General features: G+C 41.4%; 1 protein-coding gene across 1 annotated transcript; it reads left to right on the top strand.

Moving 5' to 3' along the window:
• Positions 1-6,930: 6,930 nt before the first annotated feature.
• Positions 6,931-9,112, top strand: MRPL18 (mitochondrial ribosomal protein L18). Its single transcript, XM_020986728.2, has 4 exons — positions 6,931-7,114; positions 7,427-7,613; positions 8,272-8,503; positions 8,915-9,112. Exons 1-4 carry the CDS (start codon positions 7,063-7,065, stop codon positions 8,984-8,986), a joined length of 543 nt encoding a protein of 180 aa, XP_020842387.1. The 5' UTR covers positions 6,931-7,062; the 3' UTR covers positions 8,987-9,112.
• The last annotated feature ends 3,093 nt before the right edge of the window (positions 9,113-12,205 follow it).

Here is a 12,205-nt window from a genome sequence, read left to right as displayed (position 1 = left end):
TCTTTGAGGGACTATTTTGTCTTTGCTTAGCGCAATGTCTGGTACACAGGAGTCCCGCTGAGATCTTCAGAGGACCAAGAGCTTTGAGTCTTCCATTTATGTCTTATCCTTGGATTAAAGGAAATACTATTATTTTAAGACTTCTTGCGTGTGAAGTGCTAGGGGGATGGAGATGGGGAAGTTTATAAAGTTTATCAAGGTGTCCTTGTTCTAAGAGCTAGTGCCAAATATCTTTTCCAGAAAGCGTTTCCTAATTATACCAGGGATGATCAATCTTACCTTTCAGATAATTTTAGGACTATAATGTAGTTCTGAAGCCAGAAGGGACCTCAGAAGTCACTAGTCTTCTGGAATCACACTAAAAAGTGACTAAAATGGCCACAGCCTTTGACCCAGAAAACCTACTGCTAGGCATATGTCAAATCAAGTCAACAGCATTTATTAAGTGCCTACTATGTGGCAGGCACAGGGCTAAGAACTGGGGATACAAAGAAAATAAAAAAACAGTATCTTCTCAAGGAGCTCACAATTCAAAAGGGTAGACAACATGCAACCAACTATATACAAACAAGCTATACAGGATAAATTCTCTCAGCAGAGAGAAGGCACTAGAAATAACGGGGAGCAGTCAAGGCTCCCTGCAAAAGATGGGATGTTAGTAGAGACGTGAGGGAAGCCAGGAGGCAGAGATGAAGAGGAAAGAGAATTCCAAGCATAGAAGAGGACAAATGCCCAGAATTGGGAGATGCAATTTCTTGTTTGAGAAACAGCTAGGAAGCCAATGTCAGAAATCAAAGGGTAAGACATATGGTGGGGTAAATGATGTAAGAAGACTGAAAAAGTAGAAGGGGCAAGGTTACAAAGGGCCTTCAGTGCCAAGCAGAGGGTTTTACATTTGATCCTGGGGGTGATAGGGAGCCACTGGACTTTTCTTGAGTAGGAAGGTCACCTGGTCAGACTGTACTTTAGGAATCACACTGGCAGCTGAGTGGAGGATGAGTGAAGTACAGAGAGGCTTATGACAAGCAGACCAAGCAGCAGACTATTACAGTAGTTCAGATGTGAGGAGATGAAGGCCTGCACCCGGGTGGTGGGAGTATCAGAGGAGAGAAGGGGTTGTATATATGATAAATGTTATAAAAGTCAACAGGCCTTGGAAATTGTATATGGAGGATAAGTGAGAGTGAGGAGTCATTAAGGATGACTCCTGGGATGTCGAGGAGAATGGTGGTGCCCTCAGCAGTGATAGGGAAATTAGGAAGGGGAGGAGGGAGGAGAAGAAGAAAATTATGAATTCAGTTCTGTACATGTTGAGTTTAAGATGTCTATGCAATATCCAGTTACAGATATCCTCTAACCAGTTGGTCGGGAGAAAGATTAGAGTGGTATACATAGATGGGAAAATCAACAAAATTGAGATAATAATAGAATCCGTAGGATCTAGTAAAATCACCAAGTGAAATAATATAAAAGAGAAAAGGAGAGGGCATAGGGCAGAGCCTTAGGGAACAGCTATAGTTGGTGGGTTAGGCTTAGATGAAGATTCAGCAAAGGAGATTAAGAAGGAAGAGTCAGGTTAAGAGGAGAAACAAAAAGGTCAGTGATTTTTTTTTAAAGGCCCCAAAATGTTTATATCAATGCTTTTGGTAACAGTGAAGAACCTGAATAAAGTAAATACTCATTGCCTGGAGAAAGGCTAAACGTTGATATAATGGGATATTGCTGTGTTGAAAGAAACTATGAATATTATGACTAGAGAAACATGGAAAGATATATGAATTGATTAAAAGTGAAGTAAGCAGAACCGAGAAAAGAATATACACAATGACATCATTGTAAATAGAAAGAACAACAAAACAATTAAAACCAAATATTGTGATATTATAATGATCAAACTTGGCCCCAAAGAAGAGATATAAGAAAATACCTCCCTACTTTCTTTACAGAGATAGGGGACTATGTGTGTGGAACATTATTTACATGTCAGACTTTTTCATTGTGTTGGTTAATTTTGCTGAACTTTTTTCTGTTTTTCTTTGTTATAACGGATGGCACTCTTCAAAGGGGAGGAGGGAATAATATAACAGGAAATGTAGGTTATACAAACCCAAAAGATGTCAAAAAGTTTATTTTTAAAAGTCATATATAGTCCAGGCATAGTATCTACTGAATTCCTGTCTGTTATCACCAACTGCCTAGTGGACATTTTGAAATGGCTGTTCTTGTAAGCTTCTCATAATTCAGCAATCTAAAACAGAAATCATTGGGTTTTTTCCCCCCCAAGACCCACTCCTCTTCTGAACTTTTCTGTTTTTGTGGAAGACTTCACTATCCTCCCAGTCACCTTTGTTCACAACTTTCCCTCACTTCACAGTCCAATGCCAAATCTTATTGGTTCTATTTCCACATCTCCAGCATCTACCCCCTTCTACGTATTCACATGGCTACTACCCTGGATAAGACCCTTATCCCTTTTTTTTTTAAAGAACCCTTGTGTTTTAAAAAAAAATTTGTTTTAGTTACATTTTGAGTTCCAAGTTATCTCCCTCCCTCCTTCCCAACCCGATGTGATTCCGGGAAGGCCAACATTATTTTTATATATACATACTTACGTATATCAGTTCTTCTCTGGAGGTAGATAACATCTTTCTTCATAGGTCATTTGTAGCTAATCTAAATGATAATATTTCTCAGAATAGCTTAGTTGTTCACAGTTACTGTTCAAACAGTATTGGTATTACAATGTTCTATTGGTTCTGTTCATTTCACTCTGCGTTATTTTGTTCAAGTCTTTTGGTGTTTTTTTAAAACCAACCTGCTCATCATTTCTCATAGCACATTCTGTCACAATTATATACCACAACTTGTTCAGACATCCCCCAATTGATGGGCATCCCTCAGTCTCTAGTTCTCTGTCACCCCAAAGAGAATGGCCGTAAATATTTTAGAGCATATAGGTTCTTTCCCTTTTTCACTGATTACCTTAGGAAATATCTAATAGCAGTATTGGTGGGTTACCCTTATTACTTCTTGCTTGGCCTCCAAATTGATCATTGTTAACAGGATTTCTCATTGCCTTTCCTAACACCCCACTCCCCATCCATCTTTTACTCTGCTACCACACCAAATTTCCCTAGACTCAGTTATCCCAGTTTACATAATTGTACTGTATTTACTGGTCTGGTGGTTCTACAACTTCTTTTGTATCATTTACAATATCTTCCCAGGTTTTCTGAACATAAACCACCAAAGTATTCCATCACATAAGGCAGTGGGAAAAGCACTATATTTGGAGTTAGAGGAGCTGTATTCAAATGCTGCCTCCTCCACTTAACCTTGTGTGATCTTGGGCAAGTCACTTTGATGGGGTGCTTGGGTGGTTGTGCTTGTACTTGTACCCCAATTTCTCCCTAGTCTCAGAAACACTGTCTCTGACAACCACTCCCCAGCCCAAGGACACTGTGCCTAACAGTTATTCATGCATGGGCCCCAGCATGACCCTTATCTCTCTCCCTGGTGCAGCTACAAAAAGCTGGGTGAGAGAGTGCTGGGCTGCTCAGGCCCCAGCCCTCAGATCATGTCTCTGGAAGCCTCCCAATTCCTTAGTAAGTTCCTATCTTGTGAGAAAGCTTTCCCTTGTTGCAGAGCATTCTCTCATCAAGGCAGAGGGAGAGGGGTGCCTTGCCCAGCCCAAGCAGTTTTGTCCTTGGCCAGCCCAAGGATTCTTCCTCCTGCCAGACTCCAAAGATGACCTCTGTCATCTCCCTCCCTGTCTGGTATATTCTCTGTACTTTCCCATCCATAGCCCCCAAAGACACCTGCACCTTTGGATTACTTCATCAGTGTCCCTGGCATTCCTTTCCCATGCCCTTTTCCATATAAACCCTAGCTCCATCCTCAGTCTCTCTCAGGTTCCTTAAGAATCCTTGCCCAATGAAAAGTGTAACAATAAATCTTTGCCACCTTGGCTTAAAGAATGCTTGAGTCTTTGAATTCATTCCAGAGGACCGGGCCTGTACTCCAGTCTTTGAGGAGTCTCAATCTCTCAGACCGAAACAACTTAACCTCTGTTTCCTCATTTGTTTAATAAGGAGGTTGGACTAGATGACCTTAAATCTCAGATCAAAATCTGAGTCTATGATGCTCTGATATGCTGCAATTTCTTCAGTGCCCATTTTGTTTCCAGGTTTTTGTTTTGTTTTCCTTCCATAGAGTTAAAGGTTATGTAGGTTAAAGCATATGAATAACAGTGTCTTTTTCTATCATAGTTCCAAAGTGTTTCCAGAAAGTTTGAACCAATTCACAGCTCCAACAATAGCATGAGTATACTAGTCTTTCCACAGTCCAATATTATTTTTATTTTTATCATTGACAATTTGACACTTGTGTACATCTTTTAAAAATCTAGTTGATTGATGAGTTAAACTCTATCCAACAAATATTTATTACACTCTGCTTATAATACTGTGACTTATAAAAAGTTTGAGAGACATTATTTCTGGGTAATTAATCATTTTATTAATTATTGCTGGCAGATAATTAATAAAAAGGGGTCAGTAGCACTCTCAAATGCCAAAGACCATTGTGGCAGTTTCTAGATGCTTATATACCCTTAGAAGAATGGGTGTTTCCAACACCCAGGAATCAACTAAATTAATTGGTTAACAATGATACAATGAATATTATAATGAGAGGTAGGGCTATTCAAATGAGGGGCTGTGATTCTGATCACTCTTGCTCCCAGAACACCCCCAGCTTCAAGCAATCTAGACAAAGGCTTTTACTCCTCCCTCCCCATCTGAGACTGAATAGAACACAATGGGCTTCCCCCACTTGGGTGGGGTCTGAACAAGACTGAGGAGAAAGTTAATTTAATATCATTATCTACAATGTTCTTCAAATGCTGGCTTGACCTAGTAGAGAATGAGGAAATAGAAAGGGCAAAAACCCTGGCTGTCCCCAATAATTGGTTATTTCATAATAATTTCTGTCAAAACTGTTTTTACCTTTGTTGTTCTTCAGCCATGTGCTCTCCATCATGCTTCCCTGCTTTCACTCCTGGATTTCTTCACATGAATAATTCTTCTTAATATATAATGGGATTCCATTTCCATGATGGGGTTTTACCTCAAGTCTCTGATACTTACAACAAACATCACATTTTGTCTCCTTGTGTTAAGGTTTGTAGTTTACTTTGGTTGGAAGAGACATTGGAAGATTTGTAGTCCAACTGTGGTTGAACAAGAATGCTCTCTATGATATCTTGGGTAAGGGGTATATTGCTTGAAGACTTCTAGTGAGAACCATTAATCCCCCAAGTCAGCCAGATCTACTTTTGGATAGCTCTAATTGTTAGGAAGACTAAGTCTGCCCCTCTGCAGCTTCTACTCATTGTTCCTAGCTATGCCTTCTTTGTTTTTAAGGAACAAATCCACAGATTCAGTTTGATCTCAGTGGAGGTGCCTAGGATCCTGAAACCAAGACCTCAAAGAACAGCTGTGTCCCATCCTTCTTCTTTCCCATCTTCCCCATAGGCCCTGCTTGCACCTAGCTGGGAAAGCTGTCATCCAGGAGTCTGACCCATGTGAAGATGCAGACCTGGCTACCCGTTCTTTGGAGGTACCCTCTCACCAACTCCTCAGCAGATAGTGATATTGAGGACCCAGAAAAAAAGTCCTTAGTGATGTCAAATGGTTCAGTATCACATAATGGATTTGGTTTTATTGACCTCCTGCCAAAGTGATCTTCCTAAATCACAGATTTGACCATGTCACCTCCCTACTCAGTGAAGTCCAGTGGCTCCCTGTCTCCTCCAGGATTGGATATAAAACCTTCTGCTTCCCATTAAAGGCCCTTTATAATCTTTGCCCCCTTCTGCTTTTCCAGTCTTAACGCATGCCCCCACCACATGCTCTATTTTTCTATTTATTTGCTTTCTAGCAGGCCCTCAAACAAGATACTGCCTCTGGGTATTTTCACTAGCAGTGGTTTTCCATGCCTGGAATTCTCTCCCCTCCTGTCTCTGCCTCTTGGCTTCCCTGGCTTCCTGTCCCACCTTCTACAGGGAGCACCCTTTTGTTCTGTGGCTTTCTCTTGATTAACTCCAATATCTCTTGTATGTAGCTTGTTGTACATAGTTGTTTACAAATTGTCTCCCCCTTCCCCCATTGGACTGTGAACTCTGAGAGGAGACAGCTTTTTTTTACTTTCTTTGTATCTCCAGCTCTTAGTACAGAGCATCGCATTAATTTATTATAAGCCAGTGTTCAGTCTTTATTGACTCTTGACTGATTGACCAATGTAATCAAAATGATTTCATCTTTTGTAATTGCCTCTTTTTCTTGATTAGTTAAAAATAAATTTCCTACATGTAGCTGTGAGATGTATGTGTTGTGGTTATCTTATACTTTTTTATGGTATGACCTTTAATATTGTAATGTATCCATTTTGAGTTTATGATGGCATCAGAAACTGATGTAAGCCTAAATTCTGCCAGGCTGCTTTCCAGTTTTCTCAGCAGTTGGTGTCACATAGGGAGGTCTTCTCTATCTTTTCACAAGTATCAGAAAGTTTTGATGACTGCTGCTTTATAACACAGTTGGAAGTTGGAAAATGCTATTCTGCCTTCATTCCTACATTTTTTCATTATTTCCCATGATAGTCTTGATTTTTTGTTTCTGTAGATAAGTTATTATTTTGTCGACTTCTGTAAAGTATCTCTTTGATAGTCTGGTGTAGCATTGACCCTTCATCCACTCTTGCGGTCTTAAACAATCGCTCAGGACACCGAAAGCCTGGCTGTCTTGCCCAGGGTCACACATCCCTAAAAGTCAAGGAGAAACAGAGAGTTGTTTTTGATTGGCTCAGGGCAAGTGGCCATCTTTGTTTTGGCCGGTGTCGCGCGCTCATTTCAGTTAATGAGCATGCGCCGTATTCCCAAGGCTCTTTGCCCTGAACCAACATGGCTGCGCCCAGGGAGTCCCAGATGCTCCATTGAGCCATACGGAGCAGATCGCGGAGGCCGCTTCTCCGGAGGCCGCTTCTCCGAAGGTCATCGGCACCATGGCCCTGTGGGTGTGGGGCCGGGACCTGTTGGTTCTTTTCAGGAAGCCCGGTAAGAACCGAGGCCTCGATCCTCAGAATGACCCCGAAGTAACTCTCTCGGGAGTGGCCCACGGGACTCGCCGGCAAATCAGCCACCCTGGTGGTGGGGATAGGGGACCACGGGTACGGAGTTCAGCGCTTTGGCGCTCCTGCTTCTGCAGCTCGGGGGCTAGGCCCGCGGCTGGGGGAGGGAGGAGGAGGGCGAGTAGCATTAATTGCTCTTCTCGGGCCCCGCAGTGCGGGGCTCCGGGTTCTGCGGGTTAGGTGGGCTTCTTTAACCACCCCTGCTTCCTTTCCCCCCACTTCGTTCCGCTTCCTGCAGGGTTTCGGTTGGCGCCCTTCACCACTAGCCCCAGCCCGGCCCCGGCGCCCGAGGGGGACACGAAGGAAAATGAGGCGATCGCGCCGGAATTCACCAACCGGAACCCTCACAATCTGGAGCGCTTGGCCCTGGCCCGGAAGGAGCGGGGCTGGGCCACCGTGTGGCCGCCCCGAGCCTATTGGCACAGGTGAGCCTGGGCTGGGGGCACCCGAGGGAAGCAGGTGGCGGTGGGCACAAAGCGCCTGCAGGTGAGGAACGAGCCGGAAGGATGGATGGATGTCGGGAGGCTCCCTTGAAACCTCCACCCTGTCCTTCCATTTCTTTCTGCTTGTCCTACTGAGAGCATCCGTTACTTTACGGGACAGTACGTAAAGACACTATGCCTGAAGTAGGATTTCTTGTCATTTTGTATTCATCAGCCTGAATATAAGAGTGTGGAAAATGTAATCTTGACCTGCTTTAGCAGCTTAATTCTAGTTAAGCCAAAATGATGTCAGTCTCTCTGAGCATCCTTTTTTGTTCTTACCTGTTGAAGGAAGGGGGTCACACAAGATCATCCCTAAGTTCTCTTCCAAATCCATGGCTGTAATTTCTGAGTTGAAGTAATTTATTTCGATCCCAATACTCAGGATGTTCTTAAAAAAAATTCTTCCTGCTCCAAATCTATGATTCTTTTAGAGGAAATCTAAGTCAAGCATCATTGCAATAAATGACAATATACATCATTCCTAAAACAACAGCTCTTTAATAAGTCAAATATTTTAGGGAGTCTGAAATGAAATTTAGAGTTTGTAATTAAACAGTCTGTTTCATTACCTCATCTTTCTTTTCTCTCCTTCCTCCAGGTTGCAAGTTCATCGGACCCAGCACCACATAGAAGCATTTGTTGAGCATCATAATGGGGATGTTGCAGTTTCAGCATCCACCCGAGAATGGGCTATTAAGAAGCACCTCTACAGAACTCGAAGTGTTAATGCCAGTGAAAATATCGGAAGGGTTCTGGCTCAGCGGTGCCTGGAGGCTGGAATCAACTTCATGGTCTTCTACCCCACTTCTTGGGAATCATCCTCAGAATCGGTATGTTCAGTTTTGAAGTGAATTGCTTTTGGATATGGTTGAGGAGCTGTATATTGAATTCTTTTCCTTGCAGCAGTCCCAGTATTTGGGACTTTGGGATTTATCTTTGATAAGTACTTTGTCTTTTATATATCAAGGTACTAAAGGTCTTTGGCACACTTACGTTAGTCCATTATTATTAAGACCAATTTATTTATACATAGTAGGTGCTAATTATATATTCCTTAAAAAATAACGTTGTTTCTTCTTTGTAATGGGAAAAATTACTGCAAGTTGCTGGTATTGTTTTATTTAAGTGCTTTCTCTTTTGGGACAATAATAGATATATTTTCTTTATGCTATCATTTTCTTTTTGAACCTTAATGTAGTGCTAACTGAATCTACTTTTCTCTTTCCCTATCTGAAAACCAGATACAGCGACTACAAAATGCCATGAAAGAAGGTGGGGTGGTGTTACAGGAACCCCGAAGAATCTATGAATAAAAAATTTAATTTTTTTTTACTTTTAATTTTAAAAAAATCAGCTGATAACCCTTTTATCAAGAGACAGGAACTTGAAGGATAATCATCTTGGTATTTTACAGTATAATAAATGTGACAGTTTTTCAATGGTTTTTTCTTTTGTGACTATTTTATTAAAGCTAAATCTAGCTTTCCTCTGATTCTGATTTTAGTTGTTTTTCAGACACATTCTCTTTCAAGCATGAGATCTGGCTGATTTTAAAGTATTAGTTAAATGTTGTAATTCACAGATTAAAAAATATTAGAAGATTGTTAAATATTTTGAAGACATTTTTGTCAATTAGTTCTTTATCTTTAATATGGGAATAATACCCTGCCAGACTCAGAATTTTTGTGAATATCAAATGTGAACTTATGTGAAACATTTTATATTTTTCACAGTGGTATATACTAATGTTAAATATTGTGCAGCTAATTTACTAAATTCTGGGGTTGATACCAAGACACTGGTAGGTATGGTGTTTTCTCTTAAGTGTAGGGAGAGATGAGAAAGAAATAAAAAATATTTAGGAACATAAGCAAAGAAAATAAACAGGTACAAACAGTGTGGACTGGAGTGTTGAAGGAATCCTATGTTGAAATGATTGGATCTTAGAGGTGGTAAAGTAATTATGGAAGAAATCTCATTTTTAAAGAGGGTAAGAATATGATCAGAGAAGAGGCATTTTCTGAAGGAGGAAGGGCACATAAGAAGATGAGGGCATCTACTGGGTCACAAAGTAAGTTTGCCTGGCTGGGCAAATCCAAACTCGATTTGATATGATGTGAGTTGATTAGATCCAAAAATCTGGGAGAAAATAATGGAAGGTCTTGTATAGAGTCATTACCACACTGGCTTTCCTCCATTTGAATATGTTAGTGGCTCTGACTAGAAATAGTCCCCTTGCCTCATTCCTTCCCTAAAGGAAATTTCCTTTCCTGGTAAAGGGAAGAATAAGGGAGGAATGAAACAAGCATTTATTAAGTGCCTGCTAGGTGCCAGGCTTGCTAAGTACTTTATAGGTATCTCATTTGATCTTCTCAACAACCCTGTGAGGGTGGTACTATTGTTATCCCCACTTTACAGTTGAGGAAACTAAGGCAGACAGAAGTTAACTCTTGATTATGGGCACAAAGCTAGTGTCAGGTCAGGTTCAAACTCAGGTCTTCCTGCCTCCAGGCATAGCCCTCTTCCCTGGACCATTTAGCTACCAAAGCTGCATGGTGAGGATTCATTAATGTCTATTACTGCAAACTCCTTTGGAAAATAAAAAAATACCTCACATTTATAGAGACTTTTAAGATCCACAGAGTGCTTATCTATACATTATTATATATTTTATATATACATTTCTATTTTTTATATGTATACACATACATTTTATACATAATCTCATTTGATCCTGAAAGCAATCCTGTGAGGTAGGTGTTATTATTATCCTCATTTTACTGCTGAGGAAACAAGCTCATAGATACTGTGATTTGCTTAGGGTCACACAGCTAATAAGTCTGGGGAATTTGAACCTTCTTCATGACTCCAGGTCCACAGGACCTTTCCCATACTGGTCTCCACTATTGCTCTGACCTCGAATTTAGTTTAGGAAAGCAAGGAGAAGGGAATTGTTGAACTCTGCATTACTGGCTAGTTTAATGTTAATTGATAGTTAAGCTCCATGGGAGTGATCTTATCTTCCAAGTAGATTCTAGTCAGTTAACAAGCATTTATTAAGCACTTACTATGTGCCAGACACAGCTAAGCACTGAGGATACAAAGAAAGAAAAACAAGTCCTCCATTGCAAGGTGTTCACAGTCTAAAGTGGAAGGTAAACAATGTACAGACAAGACGTATATATGGTAGATGGATGTTACTCTCAGAGGGAAGACACTAAGGGAACTAGGAAAAGCTTCCTGTAGAAGGCGAGATCTCAGCAGAGACTTGAAGGAAGTCAGGAGACAGGTGAGGAGGGAGAGTATTCCCAGATGCACAGCCAGTGAAAAGGGCTGGATTTGGGAGATGGAGAGAGTCTAGTGATAGCAACAGCCAAGAGGCCAGGGCCACTGAATTGTAGTACATGAAGAGTAGCAGATTGTGAGAAGAGTGTAAAGATACTAAGGGGCTAGGGAATGAAAGGCTTTAAAAACCTAACAGCCTAGTGGATTACACCCCCGCCCCCCATCTCCTTATTCAGAGTCTAGGATTTAGAGTTGGAAGATACCTTAGAGACCACAGAATCCTATTTTACAGATGAGTTAGCTGACGCACAAGAGAGCTTTAATGCCTTTCCCAGGATCACACAGCTAGCAAGTTCTGAAGCACCTGAGCTCAGGATTCTGACCTCTGTACCTTGCTGTCTCTTATCTTGTGTAAGACCTTCAATTTATGGAAGAGGAATCAGGCCTAAAGAGGTTGCTGGGTTGCCATAAAGATAAGTAGAAAACCCAGGTTTAATCCCAAGTCTTGACTTGTCCAATATCCTAGGCTACATTCTATAATTATTTCATTAGAATAGTACTGAGGCACATACTAGGAATCTTGATTTGATCATATAGCAAGCAATTAGGAAGCACTGTAACTTGACAAGGAAAGCAAGGGGATGTATTTAAAACGAGGCATTAAAGCTTCCAGCTGCTGCACTACGATAGATTTGATGGGAAGAGGTTATAAGCAGAGCAAAGGTACCTGGCTAAAAGAAGTTCATGGACAAGCCTCAATAGGATGAGAGCATGTTGGGAAAGTACTGACTGGCTCTGGACTAGGGTTACAAGCAGCAGATGATAGGAGATTGGAGACAATCAGATTTACTTTGTGACTTCCCAACTATTCCAGCAGAGTGGGCATGGAAAGAAATAGCTGTAACATTGAGGCTGGTGGAGAATTTGGAAAGGGATAGTGGTTTACAGAGCCCAGCACCTGAACTGACCCTTTCAGAGTCCTTTCAGATCTGGTTCAGGCTGGAGATCACACAAAAGGACACACAAAGACAACTTCTCTTCCTCTTCCTTCCCCTTTCTCCCCTTTGTTTTCCTTCCCCTCCCCTCCTCTTCCCTTCCTCCTCCCTTTCTTACATCTCCCCCTCCTCTCTTCTCCTACTCTTCTTCTTTTCCCCCTCTTCTTCCCCCCTTTCTGCTCTGTCTTCCTCTTTCCCTCCTCCTCCTCCTTTCCTCTTTCTTCCCTGTTGACCCTCCCCCTTTAGTCCTTC

The sequence above is a fragment of the Phascolarctos cinereus genome, unplaced genomic scaffold, assembly GCF_003287225.1.
Source record: "Phascolarctos cinereus isolate Bilbo 61053 unplaced genomic scaffold, phaCin_HiC Scaffold_5;HRSCAF=322, whole genome shotgun sequence".
NCBI lineage: Eukaryota > Metazoa > Chordata > Mammalia > Diprotodontia > Phascolarctidae > Phascolarctos > Phascolarctos cinereus.
The sequence above is the reverse complement of the archived record's forward strand: the minus strand, read 5'-3'. Positions and strand labels throughout refer to the sequence as shown.

Coding starts and splice junctions, on each gene's coding strand:
- MRPL18 (XM_020986728.2), top strand. CDS start 7,063: ATGGCCCTGTGGGTGTGGGGCCGGGACCTGTTGGTTCTTTTCAGGAAG. Junction 7,614..8,271: donor CCCCGAGCCTATTGGCACAG/GTGAGCCTGGGC, acceptor TCCTTCCTCCAG/GTTGCAAGTTCATCGGACCC. Junction 8,504..8,914: donor GGGAATCATCCTCAGAATCG/GTATGTTCAGTT, acceptor TCTGAAAACCAG/ATACAGCGACTACAAAATGC.